The 22341-nt window shown below is 41.6% G+C and overlaps 1 protein-coding gene across 1 annotated transcript in view; it reads right to left on the reverse strand.

The window, feature by feature from the left end:
* The window catches only part of sbf2 (SET binding factor 2), a 109740-nt gene that overhangs the window by 53763 nt on the left and 33636 nt on the right, over positions 1–22341 (reverse strand). Inside the window, 9 exon segments of the mRNA XM_074617080.1 lie at positions 320–433; positions 655–732; positions 2169–2282; positions 2646–2754; positions 4501–4633; positions 8835–8940; positions 11020–11130; positions 11593–11727; positions 18033–18170. Coding sequence (XP_074473181.1) covers positions 320–433; positions 655–732; positions 2169–2282; positions 2646–2754; positions 4501–4633; positions 8835–8940; positions 11020–11130; positions 11593–11727; positions 18033–18170 — 1038 coding nt within the window.

The following is a 22341-nucleotide window of genomic DNA, read 5'->3' on the forward strand; positions in this document are numbered from 1 at the left end:
TTACGGGACTGAGTCCGAAGCTTGCATAAACAAAAGGATAGCATCACGGAAGAAACAACACATTTAAAAACAACATGCATACTCACACACAAACACACACTTTATACACCCCTGACAGGTTTATCTGTCACGTCTTTACATGTAATTCCACCCTCACTGCTGGACTCCGGCTAAAAACATTCTTGGCATATAAAAAGAACAATGTGTTTTCTGTGGAGCAAAAGCTAAAGGAGTTTAATCTAAGGTCACATAATGGAAAATAAGGTTTTTGCAAAATTTTAATTACAACACTGGGAATTCCATTATGTTGTTATCTTACCTTGTGAAAGTGAATAACAGGTTCAGAATGGATGCGGATGAGCTGCAGGCAAGACCTGTAGCCCTGGAAGAGTTGTGCAAACAACCTGAGAAAGACGGCCCTCACCTCCTTGTCCTGGAACACCGAACACGCACACACGACTCATCAAACAACTATGCCACAAATGCAGTCTGATAAGTTAATTATGCAACAGACATGTTATTTATCTTGAGGGTAATGGGTTACAGTCAGTTAGTGCCCTCACTCCAACGCAGACTTTTTGGCGATAAGAGACTTTTTCCGACCCCGGAGGATCACTAATGAAAGGAGGGTGTGTGATAGCGGTGCTGACTTACCAACAACTTGAGGTTGGAGGCCGCAGTGCGAGGGGGAGGAAATGCATTGTCTGCTATCTCCAGATCAGGGTGCAAAACCTACAAAGAATAAATGGATCTCCAGATGATTTACTTGTCTTCATTTAAGACATTGCAATAACTGCAACAAGGACACAAGTGAACATTTCTCGTGCACGATGAGTAACCAGATAATACGGCACACCATAAAAAGTGTCACATTAAGAAAAGAAATTAAGAACATCAATTTCACCAGCAGTCACTGAGCATGTTTGAGTACAATAATCCAAGAATACCTTTGCGTGCATTAAAGTGTGTGTGTGTCTGTGTGAAACACACCAGCAGACATGCACAGTATACAGATGCTAAACAAGGACTGTTATTTGTGTACTTGGTGTTCAAAGTCAAATGACTTCATGTTTAAATTAATTTTTGCTTGCTCACTTCAAATGTCATCATATTAGGATTATTTAAATGAACAGTGTGAAGGCGACACAGCGGCATCTAGCGGTGAGGTTGCAGATTTAAACCTCTCTCGTGTACCAAGAATGTAGGAGAACTACGGTGGCCGACGTGAAAACGCAAATGGCCCAATCTAGAGCCAGATGTTAGCGTTGGTCATTTGGAGCAGAGTCAGAGTGTACAAGAGAGAGAGAGAGCGGCGGTGGTGAATGTGTGTGAGCAAACAAGTGAGCTAGTGCAGTGGTTCTCAACCAGGGGTCCGGGGACCCCCAGTGGTCCGTGAGGGAGTTCCAGGGGGTCCCCAGAAAAAATGTGTATTTAATTTATTTCAATAGTTAATTGACTACAGAGGAAGTCATAAGAGTGACTAATCTGATCATAGGTTTCACTTTATCCGCGGTTATCTCCTCAACTGTAGTTGACAACTACAATTCTGGTCTTATTTATAGCTAACAACCAAAACATTTTAAGATGGATGTCTCTGAAGCTAAATCTTATCAAATGGGAGTCCCTGACCTAACGTGTATCAATTTAAGGGTCATGACTTGAAAAAGGTTAAGAACCACTAAGCTAGTGGAGCAGAAGACAGAGTTAGTTTAGCTCTGAGAATATGAAGTGAATGTTCAGTGGAAGTTGCAGTTTGTGCAGAAATAAATGCTGCAGCTCCTCAAGACCAACAGATGTTTCCCGTGTCTTGTTTCCCGGCGGCTGAGTTGACTCCGGAGCGAGTAGCGTTATCGACTCAGGCAGGAAAAGTTAATACAGCGGTTTGTCCGTTCTTGGCTACTGTAGAAACCTGGCTGCCTGCTCCGTGAAGAGAGGACCTGCTCCCTATGTAGATATAAACGGCTCATTCTAAGGTAACGAAAACACGACGACTCTTATAATCAGGCGATTATACAATAAAAAAACATACGTATTAATATTATATTCCATTTCTGCCAATAGATCCCCCTAAATGCTACACACTGTTCCTTTAAATAATATGGCTGCACCTGTATGTGTGTGTGTGTGTGTGTGTGTGTGTGTGTGTGTGTGTGTGTGTTTGTGCTTACCAGGGACAGGGAAGACTGTGTTTGGTGTAACAGAGGTTCAGGGAGCAGGGACAAGTGGATGCACTCAGGAATCTTGATTGTGCCTCCATCCAGGTCGGCAATAATAACATCCAACTGGTTATATACACATAAAACACAGACGGGTCAGGTGGTTTGATTGCAGGTGGAGGGAGTGCTGTGAGGAACGACACGTAGGCCTGACGAGGTTCAGCCGAAACCGGTAAAATAAACATCTTGTTGAAAGGCAGATTACTTCATCTTTGTGTGTAAAACTTCCTGGAACCAAAGGGCTTTTTTCTAAAAAAAATTCCCCATGTCAGCAGAAAGTCCTAAAATATCACAATGCATCCTCACCGTTACGATATAAAAACAATCTCTAAAAGACAGATGTTTGACAGCATAAAACAATTTATGATCTTCAAGTTCTACATGCAAGTGAGAGAGATTACTGGATGCTTGTGATACATCTGCACTCACCAGATCTTGGATTTCAGTCTGAAACATGGAGTGCACTCCGATGATGAAGGGGGTGGGCGAGCTCAACACCTCCAGCAGCCGTGAAGGCAGAATAGGGATGTATGGGTAACTGAACACAGGAGAGGACATAACAGTGAATAGTATGCACAATAAGACGAGGAAGACAGATGGGGAAGAATTGAGAAATGAGTGGGCAACAGAGAGTCTAAAATATACTTCCCTGTGTTTTAATGTACGCTATCATGAAAGTGAAACTGAAGTGACTAAACTTATGTTAAAAGATAAGTCAGCAGTAAAGGCATGTGACACTCACATGACTTTTCATATAGTTTGCATCATTTACAAGCTGTGGAAATTTTCTATCATCATCATCATCTACCGGGAACTAGGGCTGCGTAACACGGACAAAATCTGAATTACTTCTATTGACTATTGCTGCTTTCACAGGATATGTACGCATAACAAAATGTTAAAAAAAGAGAGACAATAATGAAGGATTGATAGCCAAACAGGTAGAGGGATTCATAGTTTATTTCACTATAACACACGGATAATCTCATATTTAAAATTTAAAGAAGTTTTTTAGAACAAGAAAAACAAATGTAACCTACTGTTTGTCTCAATATGATGGTAAACAAAATCACAAATGATATCTGGTGATCAGGATTATGTACCATTCACGTGTTACTACTGAATGGCACAAGCCATTTTGCGATTTTTTGTTACATAATGCATATTTTGGCAATACAGGCAAAATTACCATTAGGGATATTCACCAACCATTATTAGTATTTTATTCTTAAACGTTTGCTTAGATACCAAGAGGTAGAGTGGATTGTCTATAAAAGGGTAAATTTAACTATTTGTCAACCCTATTTCCCCATGTTTTTGTGTCTAACTGACTAATGAGGATAAACGTTTTTGAAATTGGTGCAGAATTGAGTGAGAACGCTGCATGCAGCAGCTGCTAAACAGGCTGTAATGTAATCGCTCGGGGCAACTCCTCACCGTCAATTTACGTCCGCTAAAAGTTGTTTTTGCTCTCTGAGAGGCTCAAGTGTCTGACAACATTATGAGCTGGTGTTGTCAGAGTTCGTAGTGTTGGAGTACAGAAAGTGGAGCTTAGTGGTATCTAAAAGATTTTCAATGTCATGGCTGAACATTTAGGTGATTTTGACATTGTGGACGCGACGCAAGATTTCAGAACGACGCTTCTCAGAGCGGGACACAAAATAACAAACAGACCGGGAACAAGCGAAAGGTCAGAAAAATGTTTTATTTCTCTGGTAGGGTGCTTTCCATAATGTTGTCAGACACTTATAATAACAACCTGAGCCTGCATTACAGCTTGTTTAGCGGCTGGCGGCTGCAGCGTTCTCCCTCAATACTGGACCAATTTCAAAACTGGTTGTTCCCATTAGTCACTCAGACACATGCAAATAGTGTCTAGGTTGAAAAATGCAGAAGTTACCCTTACTTCTCCTAAACTTCCCTCTGAGTTTCAAAAATGTGTTTCACAAGATAGATAGTAATGAGTGCATTTCTTTCTAAAATGGGAAGGAAGTGAATCACTGCACAAGTGAAAGGCACAAGTGAAAGGCACTTCTAGTGAAAAAGTGAGTGGAAAAATCCCTTGAAGTTACTAGATATATACAAGGCTAGACAAGGTAAAATGTTGTGATCTTAAAGGGTAATCTTATCCAGTAGATATACCCGTTTCTAAAACTGAATCCAATGATGAACAAAGTTAATCATCTATCAAACCACAAGCCATGGAAGTCATGACACCAGCAGAGTTGTTAGTGGAAAGTTACATGAGAATCTGTCCCGCCGCTGGGGTCAAACACATGCTTACCTGTATTTAAGGGGAAACATGAGGGCTTCCAGGGCGCGACAGGCCTCTTCAAGCCTCTGGTAACTGGTGGAGTGGAACAAAACTTTGTGTTCTGTCAGAACCGCACAAAACAGGCTGAGAACATTTTGGATCCCTGAAACGAAGAAGCAACAGAGAACGGAACTAATGAAGTGTTTGTTGGAATGTGACGGCCACATTCTTCCAGATCATTCATCAAACATTCGTGGCTATTTGTGGACGATTTCAAACTTCAAACAGATTGGATCACATAGTATTCATTTGGGAGTTCTGTACGTATCCATAACAGCTTCAAGACTGATTACTGCAATTCAAAACATACAATATTCTGCGGCAGTGGTCTGCGGATCAACCATACCAATCTCAATACTGTATAAAAGGCTGTATTGCTACTTAGGGGTTGGATGGGATTGTTTGTGTACTAATCTCATTTTGATAATAGGTCTGCCAGAGCTGGAGAAGGTGCTGCGTGACTCCAAAACTTGTGGAGTTGATGTGAAGTGAGTGAGTGACAGGCTGAGCTGCGTCGGCTCTTTGGTGAGGAAGAAGCCTGAAACTACGGTGGCAACTCTTCCTTTATTTCAGAAGAGACCATCACTTTCTTGTAAATTATGCATCTGTAGTGTGTCTTTGTCTTGGTAGGTAAACACAGCACTTCCTTTCTGTTTTCCACGGCTCTGGGAAAATACATGTAGGCAGGAATACAGAACAGTTTACACTGATCAGACATAACATTAAGATCACTGACAGGTGAAGTGAATAACATTGACTATCTTGTTACAATGGCACCTGGCAGTGAACATTTTGAACTTTGTGTTGCAAACAGAAAAAATGGGCAAGCGTAAGGATGTGAGCAACTTTGACAAGAGCCAAATAGTGCTGGCTAGACGACTAGGTCAGAGCATCTCCAAAACTGCAGCTCTTGTGGGATGTTCCCGGTCTGCAGTGGTCAGGACCTACCAAAAGTGGTCCAAGGAAGGAAAACTGGTGAACCGTCGACAGGGTCAGACCCAAGGCTCATTGATGCACGCAGGGAGCGAAGGCTGGCCTGTGTTGTCCGATACAATAGAAGAGCTACTGTAGCTCAAACTGCTGAAAAAGTGAATGCTGGGTTCGATAGAAAGGTGTCAGAACACACAGTGCATCGCAGTTTGTTGCGTATGGGGCTGCGTAGCCGCAGACCTGTCAGGGTGCCCATGCTGCCCTAATGTTATGAGTGATCGGTGTATGTATTTAAGTAAATTCTGACAAAATTACTTTTGCTCCTGCAACAACGATTTCTTAATTTGCATCAAGCCGTTTAGTCTATTCCTCCATCGATCACAACAACTGCAATAATAAGAGTTAGAATCAATGCACATAATCGGGTATCGGAAAAGCTTTTTAAATCAAACCTGACGGCTCATGATGACAAATGCAATACATTTTCCATGAGCAAACGGGTCAGTTAATGTTATACACTGAATATAAACCTAAAGGAAAACCAATCTCTGAAATCAAAGGAAATTACACACTCTCATACAGTATAAATAATATTTCAAATACCGACGTGACAATCTGGAAGAATTCTAAATTTACAGTTCCTGTTATTGTTTCCTATCCAGCAACTGACAGACCAATTCATCACACATTGGAGTGATAAAGAAAGAGGAACACTGGCAGACATATCAGCGCCACTGGGGGCGCTGAGTCTGGATGTTTGCCTGCATGAGTGAAGCACTTTAGTGATAAACAGGAAACTGAACATGAGCCTCAACAACATCTGAGTTTTTAAGATGAACAGGCTTGTCAAACGAAATGATTTGTTTCCAGCTTATGTAAAATGCGCTGTAAAAAAGAGTGTACCTTGCTCATTTCACTACTGAGGCTCCTGTTTCATAATCACACCTCAGGTTCAGGTGTTTACTTATCTTATGGAAACAGCAACGCACTTCCGAGCCCTAAATAAAAAGTGACAGCAACATCCCCGGACAACAGAAGAGACAAAGGCAACAAACAACAAACAACAAGGCTGTTGACGGCTGGTTTTTTATCTCGCCCCGGGGGGGATGTACTTCCTGTGACATGCTTAACACACATTCCTCTCTGGTGACTCAGGTGACCTGTGCACACAGAATAATGTATCGACCTGACGACCTGCACAGCTACTAGCCAATCCTTATATGGGCATGAGGATGATCTAATAAGTGGAACTGATACACTTGTTCTCTCCGCTTACAAGCTGATCAGCTGACTAATGATATTTACCTTCCAGTCAGCATGTAGAGAAATCAGTTTTAACGGCGGAAGAATGATTAACTGTCAACGTCCGTCCCTTTTTTCCTGGTATGATCAGAAGATAGACTGAGTCATTTAACGTCTATAGTCCTACATTAACACTTATGCAGTATGCATATATAAATACCGTTATTAGCTTGCCAAGAGTTGGATGAAAAGAATGATACCACTGTCATGTTTGCACCCTTAATATGAGGCAGACTGCCAACCATTAATAAAGATGTTACATCTTGTTTGTTTAATACATACACAAATGTAAAAAAGGACAAATTGTGGTTTTAAGGTTAGCCATTTTCCACTGTATTAATTTAACAACGTCACATATTGAGCACCATTACAATACACATTAAAGGGGACCTATTATGCTTTTGTGCTTTTTCCATTTCCTTTAGTGTGTTATATAGTTTTTTTGTGCACGTAAACGTTCTGCAAAGTTACAAAACTCAGTATCCAAGCCGAAGGGAGTTACTCTCCCCCACAGAAACACTGCTCCTGAACTGCCTGAAACGCCTCAATTGAAGTCCCGCCTTTTGTTCCGTAACGTGGTGATGTCACCAAGTAACACATTTGCATAATTCCTGCCTAGCGGCTAGTTTGGTACACCCTAAAACAAAGCTAGTTAGAGCCGAGCCGGTGCGCAGTCCGAAGAGTTTGGTTCGGTTAACCAATCAGAACAGAGAGGGCCAGCTGACCAATCAGAGCAGACTGGGCTCTGTCTGGCGTTTCAGACAGAGGGTGAAAAGAGGTGCTGCAGCACAGCTGGTATAAGAAAAATAAAGTGTTTTTTGAACATTAAAGCAGGTAAACATGTTCTAGTAGAAACCCAAAATACAAGTATGCACCTGATGAGCATGATACTATAGCTCCTCTTTAATGTGGCCATGTAGCCGCTACGAGGACTAGCAGTGCTTCATAATGTCCTGGATTGATTCATGGAAACAGGCTTATGAGGACTGACAGGGCACGGCAGGGTTTTGTGTGAAGATTGCTTTGTGTGAAGATTGCTTTGTTTTGTGTATCCAGATTGGTTACAAATGCATGACTTCAACATAACCCTGACCGCATGTGTATCGTGCAAGTACCCCCCATGTGCATGTTCACCACTTTATCCAAACAAACAGAGGATGGTGTTAATACACTCAGGAAATAAAATCCGCTCTGTTTTGAATCACATTCTTCTAATCAAATGAGGACAAATAAGGAGCCAACTTTCCATTACAAATCAAATTTCAGGTGAATTATATTTCAATTCACTCTCAGCTCTAACAGATGTACGCCTAGAGATGCAAAAAAAGTGAAGTAAACCAAATTCTTCTAAAATGACCTGAAAATCTTTAAATATAATCTTCGATAGCTCGGTTAATAATTTATGGCAAACTCCAAACAACATGAGTCATGGTCATCCGGGCGTGTTACATCTTTGACAAAGCACACACTGCCTGTGCAAAGCGTTTACAGTCTTAACATATTGAGCAAACATGGCAACGTGAAACCAGCAAACTGAATCAAATCTTCATCATGTGCTCGTTCTAGCTCAGACAAAATTACACTGATGGGACAAAGCGAAAAACCACATAATCTTGCCTCAGACACATTTAGTGTAGAATTAATCCAAGTTCTTAATGGCTCATTGCTAAAGTCTCCTGATTTTAAAAGTCCTACAGTGCTGCTGTTTACCACCACGTGATTAGCAAAGTAGAACGGAGCCTCTAAAAATCTGAAAGGATCAAGACTGAATGAATGTGAAATATGTCACACACACTAAGCTGCTTCATTAAATCAACTAAGACGACGATGCCACTAATATGATTAAGACTAATGTTCTTTGAGTGTGAAAACTGTCAGATTATAACGACCAACAACACATATTGTAAATGGGATATTATATAGACGTGACAACCTGCAGCAAAGCAAAAGTTCATTTCAAATAAATGACAGTGCAGAGATACAGTAATACACTCAATAACAAGTCATGGTCTGACTCAATAAGTCTCTTCCTGTCTCATGATTACTGAATAGTAGTTATCAAAGTGACCCACCCAGTTGCTGGAAGAGCAGAGCAACACTTTTGCTTGTGACGGGCAACGTGTCGTTCAGAGGCGTCTGGATGAGCTGCCGGTCTCCTGCTCCCAGGCTAAACAACTTCTGTAAAGAAAAACAAAACAAGCAAAGGTCAGAAAACAGTCGTGGAAAAATGTCTACGGCCAGCACGTCTACAGGGCCGAGCAGTACTGCTACAGTCATCCATTGAGATTTATAGCTGAGTGTTCTGTGGCTATCAAAGAAAGAAGACACAGACACTGCAGCTGCAGGACTGAATTAGCCATTTGAATGAGTTTGCTTGTCATTGAGCAAAGAAAACCTCAATTACATGTTCACCAAAATATAACTGGTGCAGCGCACAGCTGCAGCAATATCACAGAACCCTTTAAAAAGGTTCTTGCATTAAAGAAATATAAAAAAATGTTTTAGTGTCTACACACTAAAATATGTTTTTACAGTATCTGCTGCTGTGATGTGCATTCACTAGGGCTGTCAAAGTTAACGCGATAATAATGCGATAACGCACATTTGATTTAACGCCACTGATTTCTTTAAACATTAACGCAACTTTTGATTTTTAAATGACCTCTTAAAAATCCAATCCACATTTCGGAGGTGGTAGCGGGTTTAGTTTTTAAAGCTAGAGTGAATCATATGAAACTATAAAAACCTAAGGAATCCATTGTTACCAACCATGTCATACTAGCTTTTCAGGAAGGAAGTTAAATAACGCTCCAAACTTACACTAAATTTTGGCACAGAAAAACTGCTATGGACATTTTTAAAGGGGTTCCTTAACCTCTGACCTTAAGATATGTGAATGAAAACGGGTTCTATGGGTACCCACGAGTCTCCCCTTTACAGACATGCCCACTTTATGATAATCACATGCAGTTTGGGGGCAAGTCATAGTCAAGTCAGCACACTGACACACTGACAGCTGTTGTTGCCTGTTGGGCTTTCTTTATACATTTGCATAAAGCAGGATATGTGCCCACTCCCATGTTGATAAGAGTATTAAATACTTGACAAATCTTCCTTTGTGATTAATCGCGATTAACTATGGACAATCATGCGACTAATTGCGATCAAACATTTTAATCGATTGACAGCCCTAGCATTTAATTGGTGATGCGACAGTTGTGCTTTGGATAGCAAAGTCTTTCAAATGGTTTGTGATTCCCATTACAGGGGACTGAGAAGTGAAAAGTTCTTCAGTCAAGTGAAAAATTAAAGGTATCTCGGAGTCTCCATTCATACAATTCTCGACATACCTAGATGTTTAACAAGGTGTTGTTTTGACAGATGAGTCTGTTCCACTGCTGAAGTTCTGCCTGAAGGCAGACTCGAGGACTTGGGGTTTTTAAGTGGCGTCTTGCTGGGGAACGGGCCAAATTCTTCCCTCGTACAGCACATTAGCCAAGTCAGATTTTTACCTGAGTGATGAGGATTTCTCCCCAGTAAACGTACAGTACACGTTTTGACTCCAGGGTGTTTCTCAAAAGTGTAAGTAATCTATTGGGTGGTTCAAAGCATTTATAGCCTCATCTTCTGACACTTGGCCACGACAAACAAAATGTTGTTTTTTAAAACCTATGTAATGAATTTTAAATATATATTCCTCTAAACGGTTATAAGCACTTTAAGAGCTCTGCTGTCTGCTGCCCTACACTAGGCTGAGGTATTTTGCTCCAAGTAACATAATGGAAAAAATGATGAATATGTATCAGAAAATGACTGCCTGTGGCTGGACAACAATCTCTGGCACCATCTGAACACGGCAATCTTGATTGGCTGCGCAGAAAACATAAATCATTTCAGTAGCTGCTCCACTGAACCTCAGCCATCGCCTCCATAAACAACCACTGCCTCACAGTCTAACAGGACGGACGTTAACCTTTTCTAGCCCCTCTAGCCTGGTTTGGATCTGTGGCCCCCTGTGAGGAAGAGGGCAGCAGCAGTGAGACGTCTCACAGGCCCTGTTCAGATCTGGTATTAACATGCGTCCGAAGTGAGATCGGATCACAAGTGGTCACTGGAGACACATGTGGAGACACATTCTAATGCCAGGTGTGAACAGACGTATTTAAAGCTGTCCATTTGTGCTCCGATCACTCAGGACGCATGTTATTGCCAGGTCTGAACAGGGCCACAGACTGTGGTACCTTGGTGAAGACTTACCTGGGATCCACCAGCAACAGGAACCTGGAATGTAAAGAGGTTGGCCACCAGACCCTCTAAAGGGAAACTCAGGCTATCGATGTGCACTGTGTAGATCAGACCCAAGCACCCCTGGAAGGACAACATGTGAAACACAACAAAGTGATTACACACAGACACAAACCGAGGATAACTACTCTATATAGTCATCAATATTACAGCTCATGGTTAAACAGCGTCTGTGACATTTAGCTTAAGTTTGGGAGCAGTTTGTTCTAATAGCACCTACGTGCATGTAGGAACTGAAGGACCTATTAACATGAATAGCATGGCCTACCGTGTGTCTGCAAAACCTGTGATCAACTCAGTCTGTGATGAAAAGATCAGAGGTGCTTACGTCTCATTTACTTTACAGAATTGCATGCTTATGCTTAATCAAACTCTGGCCTATTTTGCAGACAGTACAAAGCAGATAAGCGTCATCTCAGAGCTGCGAGATGAAAGCCTTGATTTGACAAAAATTCGGAGTATTCCTACTGAACAAGACAGAAAAATATTTTTTAATCAAGATACAATCATATGGTGTCTTATTACCCGGAATATTTCGGGATAATCCAGCCTGGACACGAGAATGAGACTTTTTGGTGCAAACACTTGAGCTGGCTGGATCAGGCCATCCTCTTCTTCCTCCTCATCTTCGTCTCCATCAGCCTCAATACTCTTTGATCCCTGAAACATTAAAAAAGGAGCTATTTCAGGGTTCAACAGAGTGCCATGGACCATGAAATGTACTATAGAGCATGCCAGCACCGCTGAGCTCCTTGTTGAGCTTGTGAATACATCATGTGCCTAAAACTCTAATTGTCCAACACACATCTGGCATGTGCTGTGCATCGCATGTGGTATTTGCACATTCTCCGAGGAAAAATAACTGATGTGCCCCAACATAAAGAGTATTCAGTGGTAATACTGAGTCATGTAAGCTGAAATTTAGTTGTGTACAAGTTTACGGATGGACACCCAACTTCTAACAATCCATTTTCTGTTTTCACTTGAGGGGTGAGTCATGAAATAGGCTTGACAGTGATTGAAAGTAGTGGAAAGTAATTACATTCCTCATACAAAACAAAAATAACCAGGACAAAACTCTTTCTCGCATCAGACAGAGTCATAGCATCAACCCCCAAAAATCTTAAAAATACGGCTTTGTCTCCAGAGAGGAAACACACGTTCATGGAAGTTTGGACTATTTATTATCTTGTTTCCCAATCTGTCCTCATTCAGAACAGCTGCTCATCCCACTGGAGCCATCAATGGACACAACAGATAATTCTAAAATTACGATGAGGCTAATAAAAGATCTCGCCTACAAAGTGACAAATTCATATAAGTGGATTTCCTTAGAGAAAAGCCAAAATGAATTTAAGAGATTAATGTTGCTTCCCTCCCAGTCACATACTAACACAGCAAATGCAAAACATCAAGAGACATAAATGACGATATCAAAGATGCTAACAAATGCACAATGTTTAGTCATATGATGTTTAGCAATAGGGATGCACCGATCCGACGTTTTCAGTCCTGATACCGATAGCAATACCTGGGCTTTAGATATCGGCCGTTACCGAGTACCGATCCGATACCAGTGTTTAATTAATAAGCGGTACGCCTCGCTGTGTGGAAGTGACTGGGATGATTCTGTTATGTGTAAGGCAACATCAGGCCTGACTTAAACATTACTTTGTAACAAATAAAATGTAACAAATAAATACATAAATATAAATTTAGTGAATTGTACTAAAATAATAAATCGTACACCAACAACTTGGAATTACAATCAAGTTTACACCTTTTTAATGCAATTGGTCAAAACTTAAACAGGAATTAAAATTCCATTATGTACACTATATAAACATAGAATTGAATAGATTGGCCCCATCGTCACCGATACCCGATCCAGCTATTTGAGTTGGTATCGGCCCAATATCCGATCCAATATCAGTATCAATGCATCCCTATTTAGCAAGATATATCATTTACAGTTAGCCAAATGTAGCCATTGAAACAGTATTTTCAAGATGTTTTACACCACTTCAACCCTGAAGGTCCATGGGATTGGTAAATGGACTGCATTTATATAGCACCTTTCTAGTGTTACGACCGCTCCAAGCGCTTTACACTACATGTCAACATTCACACTCACACATTCATACACTGATGGCAGAGGCTGCCATGCAAGGTGCCACCTGATCCTGCCACCATAAGGATCTAATCTTATCATTCAGGTTCAGTATCTTGCCTAAGGGCACTCCGACATGTGGACTGGAGGAGCCAAGGATCAAACCGCTGATCTTCCCATTAGTGGACGACCCTCTCTATCTCCTGAGCAACAGCCACCCCAAAGTTGATGCATGTCGTACCCCTCTCTCTATCCCTGTTTCCAGTCTGTAACTACACTCTTTGACTGTCAAATAAATGGCAAAATATTGCAAAAAAAAAATCTTATACATAGAAATCTTGTGGTATATTAGTACTCTAAAGCTTGTAATTGTGGGCAATAATATGACCAGAAACAAAGAATGACCAAAGGAAAGCGTAACTGTCCTGCTGAAGAGAAATGCATCCAGATATGTAGTGACAAAAGTCCGGCGTTATGAGTGCACATTTTTACTGCAAGTCAAATCAAAGGAACACTATAAAGTATATTTGCTATGATCAAACACGTTATCTACCTCTCCCCAAAATCATGACAAGCTTGTCGTACAAGCAACAGCCTCAATCTGGTTCTAATTGTCTCTATCGTGGATCCATGAGCCCGACATATCAGAGCACTGATGCTCCGACCTCTCCGTGCTCATTCCTAACTAAAGCCCTTATCACAATCTGGTATATTTCTCCAGGCAGTGAAAACATGCCATAAGTGCTTCAGTATCTCGGGACCAAGGAGTACGGGATCAAAATATTCCATTCAGATGGGGGTCACATTTCACCATTATTCTTAGGATTTGGTTCAATTATTAGACAAAATACATTCCTCCGCCGCCTGTCTGGACTCTCCGTGGAATCCAACGGAGTAGATAAGGATGAGAGTAAAGATTGTTAAAACACCGTCACGTTTCAAGAAGATCCTTAGTGCCATACACTGACTCTACTGACTCCAGGAAGGTGTGCTTATTTTTGCAGCAACGTGATGTCTGGATGAGGCCAAATATAGCATTATAATTAACACGAGGCTGACAAAAAAGGTAGTGTATCAAATTCGGTATTTAATATACACAAAGCGTCCACGTGTCTGGGTCAAGTGTGTCTTTGAACACACAAACATCTCAATTACTGTGAGCTGTAAAGTGCTAAAAAGTGAAAAAACAACCATGACACAACACAAATGTGTATTTTCAAAACAGAATTAATATTCTCCAGATGTAGTCATGTCAGTATTCATGTTTTTTTAATACTTAATATTGAGAAGCAGCAACTTCTCACTTTATAAACCAGTTATATAACACCTTTCTGAAAATGGGAAACTCACAGGACAGTATAATCAGATACGTCTATCAATGGTTCATTAACATGGAGTAAATGATCCCAAATGACAAACAACAAATATTTTACACAACTTCCTGCTTCTGCCGTGGTGTCCCTGACTCACTTTATGGCCCTCTTCTTTCAATCAGTGCAACTTTTACAACCCCGTTTGATAATACTGTGAACTTCCTTTAAAAAGTGAAGGTAGAAATTGAGAAAAAAACTGTTTACATTCACAAAATGCGTGAGGTGAAATTCAAATGTTTGTACATAAATCAGAGTATATTTAGTATTCTATATGGAAGTTCTTTTATGTCATAAATATCTGGAACAATTAAACTTCTGTTGCAAAAATTGTGTCCCTACAGCATAAGAAGTGGTTGTAGTAACCGTGACGGCACCAATTGATTTGTGGAACGCCGTTCCCTTTCTGTCGATTCACTTGGTACAACACATACAGTATGGGATATCACACCCCATACTGTGCGTGTTGTACCTCATTCCTCTCCTTCAGGAAACAGAAGTTATAGACATAACATTTTGTTTTGAAGCCTCGAGTGCGACATTTTGGCCGTTGCCAACTTGTTTTTTTGGAACCAAAAGAGGAACAAGAAAGGTCGGAGCTAAATAAGCAATCACAATTGTTATAATTAACTTTCATGAACTGAACACACTGTGAAAGGGTTAAAGTTGTAAGACGAAAACACGAACAACTCCCAGACTTGACAACGCCGTGGTAGCAACTAGGGTTGGACGACTGGACGAATATATTGGCTATCGGCGATTGGCTGAGTACATCGCTGGTTGTTGTTTTGGGGCGATGGTCTGCCTCCAAAAAATGAGAGCCGCTGCTCAGCGGGCATACAGAGAGGCTATACATCTACAGACTATCAGACAAGGCACGGGAAGTGCATCATTACACACACACACACACCTGCGTGAATATATCAGCAATCGGCGGTTGTTGGGCTGACAACGGCTGGTTGGAAAAGTTTAACATATCGCCCAACCCTAGTAGCAACCTGTCAATCACAAGGTAGCCCCGCCCTAAAGCATATCCTGCTTTATGGTCTATTTGACTCTAAATGGGACCATCATTTACTAAATGAACATCATGCTGTATTGAAGAAGACTTGAAACTAGCGATTGAGACCATAAACTCATGTTTACTGAGGTAATAAATCAAGAGAGAAGTAGGGTCATTCTCTCATAGACTTCTATACAATCAGACTTCTTTTTGCAACCAGAGGAGTCGCCCCCTGCTGGCTGTTAGAAAGAATGCAATTTTAAGGCACTTCAGCATTGGCTTCACTTCTCAGAACCGGAGGTTGCCGCCTGCTCTACAGCTGATTGTGTCCTGCAGACCTAATATAAACTTGAAGCATGGAGTCTGTGTGAAAAACAAATTTTGTAGCCCTCACTAATAGCCTTGCCAGTCCACAGATAACAGTAAACAAAGACAACATTACAAAAACATGAGGCCCCATAATCAAGTCTAAATCTGTTGTTAATGACAACTCATATTGCTTCCACTCCGGTGGAAGCCGGTGTGTGAGGACAGAAAACAGACCAAGGAGCATTAAGGTTTCAATATAGCTGTGGGGCCAACCAGTGTTGGGCAAAGTCTGTTATTAGGCTCTTAAAGAAACCCATAACAGTTAACAACTGGGCTATTTTTGGTTATTTTCTCCCTTTCATGTGACAATTTGCTCTAAATCCTTCTTCCTTTGATGCTTTAAGGAAAAATGTGCCCAGTTGTGCAAACAGAGGAATGTTTGTGTAATTATGGTCTGATTCACACAACAAGCTGAGATGGTAATGAGGAAAGCATGAAATAGTACAGTATTGATTCTGAAAGTTCCATCGAAGTGACTCTCCCACTTTTTGAAAGCAGACACATTTCTCGTACATGGCCACATTTTGACTTTAACTCAAAAAATGTTTTGCTGATCTAACTGGAGTGTGATTTACGAGTGTGCCTTCGATGCCAAAGGAAGTGAAGTCACAGCGGGCAGAGGGACAGGAGTCATTTAAGGCCACTAACACAGGAAAACACAGTGAAACAATTAGCTTGGTATTCTGTGGGCTTTTGGCAGGGACAATAACGAGATCATTCAGAAGTATAAAAATGATCCCATCCAAACAAATCTGCTGTAATCAATAATTTATGGGGGGTTTTGAACATTTGTGCCGTGTGACCACTAATGTGCAATCTAAAACAATCTTGTATGCATGAGTAAATCAAATGAAATGCTCTGGCGGGGATCACAGGCCCATCCTGTCTTTTATAACAGCATCCCTCAGCCAGCTCACAATTTATTAGCAGCCTTTTGTTTTCTACAAATGCCTCAAATTCTGAAAGGCACCACGCACACGACAGACATTCCTACAAGTTAAAAAAGGTCTGTAAAAGAAATCCCCAAAATAAAACTGAAATGGAAAACAGAAAATAAGAACAATCACGTTGTCCAACCGAGATATCCCACTGGCTTCCAAGAGTCGCGAGACACATGAAGATGAACCTCAGGCTCATCACAAGAGTCCACGAAACTCAGGATCATCATTGTGATGATCTTATAAGGAGCCTCATTTGGAGGTTGAGAAGCCTGCTGCTCACAGTGATGTGATGCGCAGCTGTTTAATGGAGTGACAAAGCGAAATATTTGTGCTTACAGATTTCACTACATCAGGATTAATGAGTCTAGCATGGTGGCCCAGAGGTTAGCACTGCTCCCTCACAGGGCTCTGTCCTGTGTATAGTTCACATGTTATTAGTATGTTCTTGTTGGCTTTCACTTGGTGCTCCTGTTTACTCCAACAGTCCTAAAACAGCTGTACAGTATCTGGAGACTCTAAGGCCCTGTTCAGACCTGGTATTAACATGCGTCCTGAGTGATCTCACTTCCCCGCTCTATATGCAAATAAACACGTAGTAAACACACGGCTGATACAGCAGGTGTTGTGACGTAATATTACATGAATGTCAGTAGTAATATCCTACATATTTGTGAATTTGGGTAATTTTATTGACATCAAAATAAAAGATTATTGTACCGGGGACCCCGAGGACCTCCGTGTTGCCGGCAACGCTGCCTTTGCCCGCTCTACCAGGTAAGCTACTGCAGCGCCCGATAAGGTATATCTTAATAAAATACATTTGTACCGACAGAATACAATAGAGTGTACAAACTGCTCTGAGTGATCGGATCTCAATGCGTCCTCAATTTGTTTTGAGTGCGTTCACGCCTGTACTTAGAGCTGTCTACTTGTGATCACTCAGGACGCATGTTATTACCAGGTCTGAACAGGGCCTGTCTGTCTTATCCCTCTGATGCACTGAAAACTTTCGCCCCAGTGAATTCTGGGATAAGCTTCAATCAATCTATTAGAGAGAACAAACAAATGTATAAGTGCATGAATTAAAACGGCACAAAAACTCACTCACACAAAGATGTTAAAGGACAGTTCAGAAAGTACTCAACCTCAGCTAGTGTGTGTTGCAGTCTTACCTGCAGATTGACCTCAGCCTCGTAGAAAGTGAGGCAGGAGCAGTAGTGTCGGTCTGATTCGATATCTGTCAGCACAACGGTGAAGAAGGTGGGTGCTTTCCTATCCCTGGACAGCCTCCAACCTGAAGGCTGGCAGAACTGAAAAGATATTAAACAAAATACCATTAATCATAGAGGACAATTCACAAAACGTGCTCAGACACACAGTGTTACTGTGACTTAAGCTCTAATCATGTCAGAGACAACATTTTCATCGTAATTGTCAAAGATTTGAAATTGTTAAAAGTCTAGTGGTTATTATGTCCCCTGAAACTTTCTGCTGCCAGTAATCCATTCAAACCTTAAATGGACAGGGCATCAGGATATTACTGTAGCTAGTCTAATCCCAACGCCCCCATAGAGAGCGCAGACAGGATGTCCCGTTTCAGTGCAGCAGAGCGGGAAGTGGCATGTTCAGTATTTATTTTCCTTGAAAGTCATCAGCGAAGGTGCCAGGCCAAACTGCCTGAGCTCATTAACTGACTGATCATAAAAGAAAACACCTTGTAAAAGATGGAGAAAAGGATAAATACCCAGGAATTAACCAATATACCAGCTGATAACATTTTAGTAACCTGACCCATCAGATGGTTTGTTACACAGAACCATCTGAGAAGCCGTCTTTGGAAAACTGTTTGGAAAACTCTCGCCGAAGCCAGTCGAGACAAGAGCGAAAACATCTTTTCCATCAAGAAAAGCCTTCAGCGCCGTTCTTTGCTCTTCTTTCAATGAAGAAATACTCTCCAGTTATGATGGAACGGATGCTATTGCAGCATCTACGTTAACCTGTTGTTTAGAACTAACAGCCGCCTCTCCGTGTCGCCTGACGCACGTAGCTGCCAGTAGCTCCTCACAGGATGCTCGTTCGTGCACTGGCTTGCCAGACACAAACGCATTACTCGAAGCCTGACAAGATGGGTTTTCGTGTGATCTTGTGACATTGCGAGAATCCAGCTGCTGTGCAAGGTTAACACTTTAGTACACCAGATTAAATTAAGGTTAAAAACTGAGAGCAATAATAAACATTTATTTATCCTGCTGTCAGAATTGGATTTTGAGTCAAGTCAAAGACTTGGTCTCAAACTTATTGGCTGAGCTTTGGATACAAGTGAGTAAAGCAGACTTTTACTCTGAAATATTATGATTCTCCGCCAGTGAGTCATATTCTCCCAAAATCTTCTTGGAATAACCTATTAATCATATTTCCAAACTCTGTTTATTGAGAATTTAAGAAAACACACAAATCAACAATTTTCGATGCATGACAGAACAGAGCCATTTTTAGCAAATCGTGGGCACTTTAATTCAGAAAGACTGTTACCCATAATAAAAAGCATGTCGAACAGGTTTAAGGTCTCACAGGACCAGTGTGAGTCATAACCGATCCTCACAAAACATCTGCAAAATGTGGACAAAAACAAGCTTCTTCCTGATTCAGTGTTCCTATACCGTTTATCAGTAAACTGATTTTATAGATAGTTTCACAGATATGTTCTCATGCTGTTCATATGTTGCTTTCACATAAACACGTGACTCTATGAGCCAATAATAAAACCACCCACTGTAAGATCGGTTCATTATGCCGAATAAAAAAACGACTATCACAAAACAAGAAAAATGAGGTGTTAAAGATGGGTGTGGAGAAATGGATAAGTTATTTGAGAGACACATAAGAGAGCAGAGGGCCAAAATATGGGAGGCAGGCGAGCATTTGGTCAGAGAGACGAGTGTTTGTGTCTCGTCTCGCTCTGTTTTTGCTGGAGGCCCAACTGGCCCTGGCTCTAAAAACGATGTTTAGACTTCTCCTCAGGGGTTACACAGGGGATCACCGGACACATGGAGGACTGGGTGAAGGAGGGGCGGGTGAGGGCAAAAACAGATGGAGTGATGGATAGATGGATCTGTGTACAGCCAAAGACAAATATACTGGCGAGGTCACGTCTCTTGGGCAGAAAGAGAAGAGGAGTAGAGAGAGAAGGACAAGAAGAGAAGGATGGACTCAGTCATGAACCAAGTCTGAGTCCTTACTGCAGCAGCCCGGGGCTCGAATCCAACCCACGGCCCTTTGCTGCATGTCATCCCGTCTTTCTCTCCCCCCCTTTCATAACTATCACTATCAAATAAAGCCAAAAAGAGCCAAAAAATAATCTAGAGAAAAAAAAGTGAAGGAGAGTGAGAGTGAGAGAAATGGATATTAAAGCCTCTTTCACACATTCTCACACAAAATTTCTGTCTTACGCCTTTTCACACAATAAATGTCAATGCCGGAATCGATGGGGCAAGGGACAGTCCATTAGATGCCGGCAATGCTTGTGAATGCCATCCACCATAAGAGGAAGAAGAAGAAGAAGATGGGGCAAGGCCGGAGGGAACATGTCGGAGCTGTTTTTGTCCAGTGCCAATGTTCTTGTAATGTATTTAATATTAAACAAGTTTGCTGGACAAGTCGCCCGTGAAAGCATCGGCGTAAATGCTAAACCGTAAACAGGTCGCAGATTTAAACACCTCATCAGTAGAGTCTTGTGATTGGGTTGCTCGCTCCGCGTGAAAGCGTCGTTCGTCTGACAGACGCAACCCTTTACGTGCTTGTCCCTGCAATGTTACTACTTTCATACACAACACAGCCGTACCGGCATTTTCCCGGAAATGTTACTCAGCTTGACATGGGAAATTGGCAGTACAGATTTCCCTGAATATAGATCCCTGCTCCCATTCACACATGACCCAATGCAGGAAATGTTCCTGAACATGTCAGGGATAGACTGCATCTGTGAAAGGGACTGAAGAGAGGAAGAGAGGAAAAGGGGGGAGGGAAGGGAGATCTGGCTTCAACCTGCAGGTTTGGACCAGGATGCCACCATCTTCCAGCAGACACAATAGCTCGCAGGAAATCTGTTAAACCTGCTTTGTGGTGAGGTATGTGCGTGCGTGTGTGTGTCAGGCCAGACAGGACTCAAGGACACGTGCCGATAACTGTGATCCTGTCCTAAACTATTCCAACTATGCCATTCATTGTTGTCAAAAACGAGATAAACCCCTTTGGGACCGCATAGCTCTGAAAATCACAGGTATAACATCCTGTGTGTGTGTGTGTGTTGTATTTCTGTTGAAAGAGGTACTGACTGCAAGGGAGAGCGGCGTGCCGAGAGCACGAGGAGGCGCGATTAATTGACTTCCCTGATATTAAATCAGTGTTTCCTTTAAGCCGTTATCTCGCCTGTAGGTCTGGGGAAAAACACTTGAGGGCTGGCGCAGGTTCAAAGACACTTTAGGGAGTTCAGTGTTTAGTAAACTTCACTTTATTCAGGGATCACTGCATCCAGACAGACTACTGGCATCATTTTACATACAACTTATGGCTGTCTAACTAAGAGATGAAGGATCGTCTCGCTTAGCCTAAACATTGTAGCTGGATGCAATGAGGATTTCACAAAGGGGGCGGTTCAATGAAATTAATAAGAAAAACATATTTTCATGCAACATTGTCTGCTTATGACTCTCATTATGAGTTTTAATGTCTACAACAAGTGAGTATGCATCAAAGGTGTTCATATGTGGTGTTTGCTTGTGAATAAACTATTTGAAACCAGTGCCTTGATGATTTCAGAATCTGCACTGCTTTTCTGCAACTTTTGCAAACGCAGGGAAGCATCTGGAGCTTTCTGCAAATGTTGTTTATCATTTTAAATTTAACTGTGAACAACCGTGTGTAAACAGAGAAAATAACCTTATGCTATTTGTTTAAACATCCGAGTTGAAAGATTATGTCATTTGCAATTCTGTCAAACACAGAAGGCAGTGTAGATATAAACGCGTGGCTAGTCCTAGAAGGCAAAATGGATAAAGATGTGATGTTTAAATATTCTATATTCAATATCCAGAGCATTAATATAGCATCAAACAACTATTTGCCATGTAAAGATATAGTGGAGTAATGTCTATCTGAGCAGAGAATGAAGTCTTTCTCCCTCTGTATGTGTTATAATCAGAGTTTCGCCACACTTTGTTGACAAAGCCAGGCTGGCCGCAAGTGCTTTTAGTGCATGTCCGTGCACGTAAGTGTGCACGAACTGGCTAGCTCACAGCCGCTGCTCTGCTCTGACCTCATACAGGACTTACAGTTGGTAACGGCGTACAGAATGACGGCATCGTCGCAGACGCGTAGCGCCTACCCTCTGGTTCCCCCTTAGGTAAACACTGTTCTGTCAGCACTGTTGCCATTGTTTGCACTGTTAACGCTGTTAGCACTGTTAGCTGTGAGCCGCCAGCT

This window comes from Sebastes fasciatus, chromosome 2 (genome assembly GCF_043250625.1).
Source record: "Sebastes fasciatus isolate fSebFas1 chromosome 2, fSebFas1.pri, whole genome shotgun sequence".
Taxonomy (NCBI): Eukaryota; Metazoa; Chordata; class Actinopteri; order Perciformes; family Sebastidae; genus Sebastes; species Sebastes fasciatus.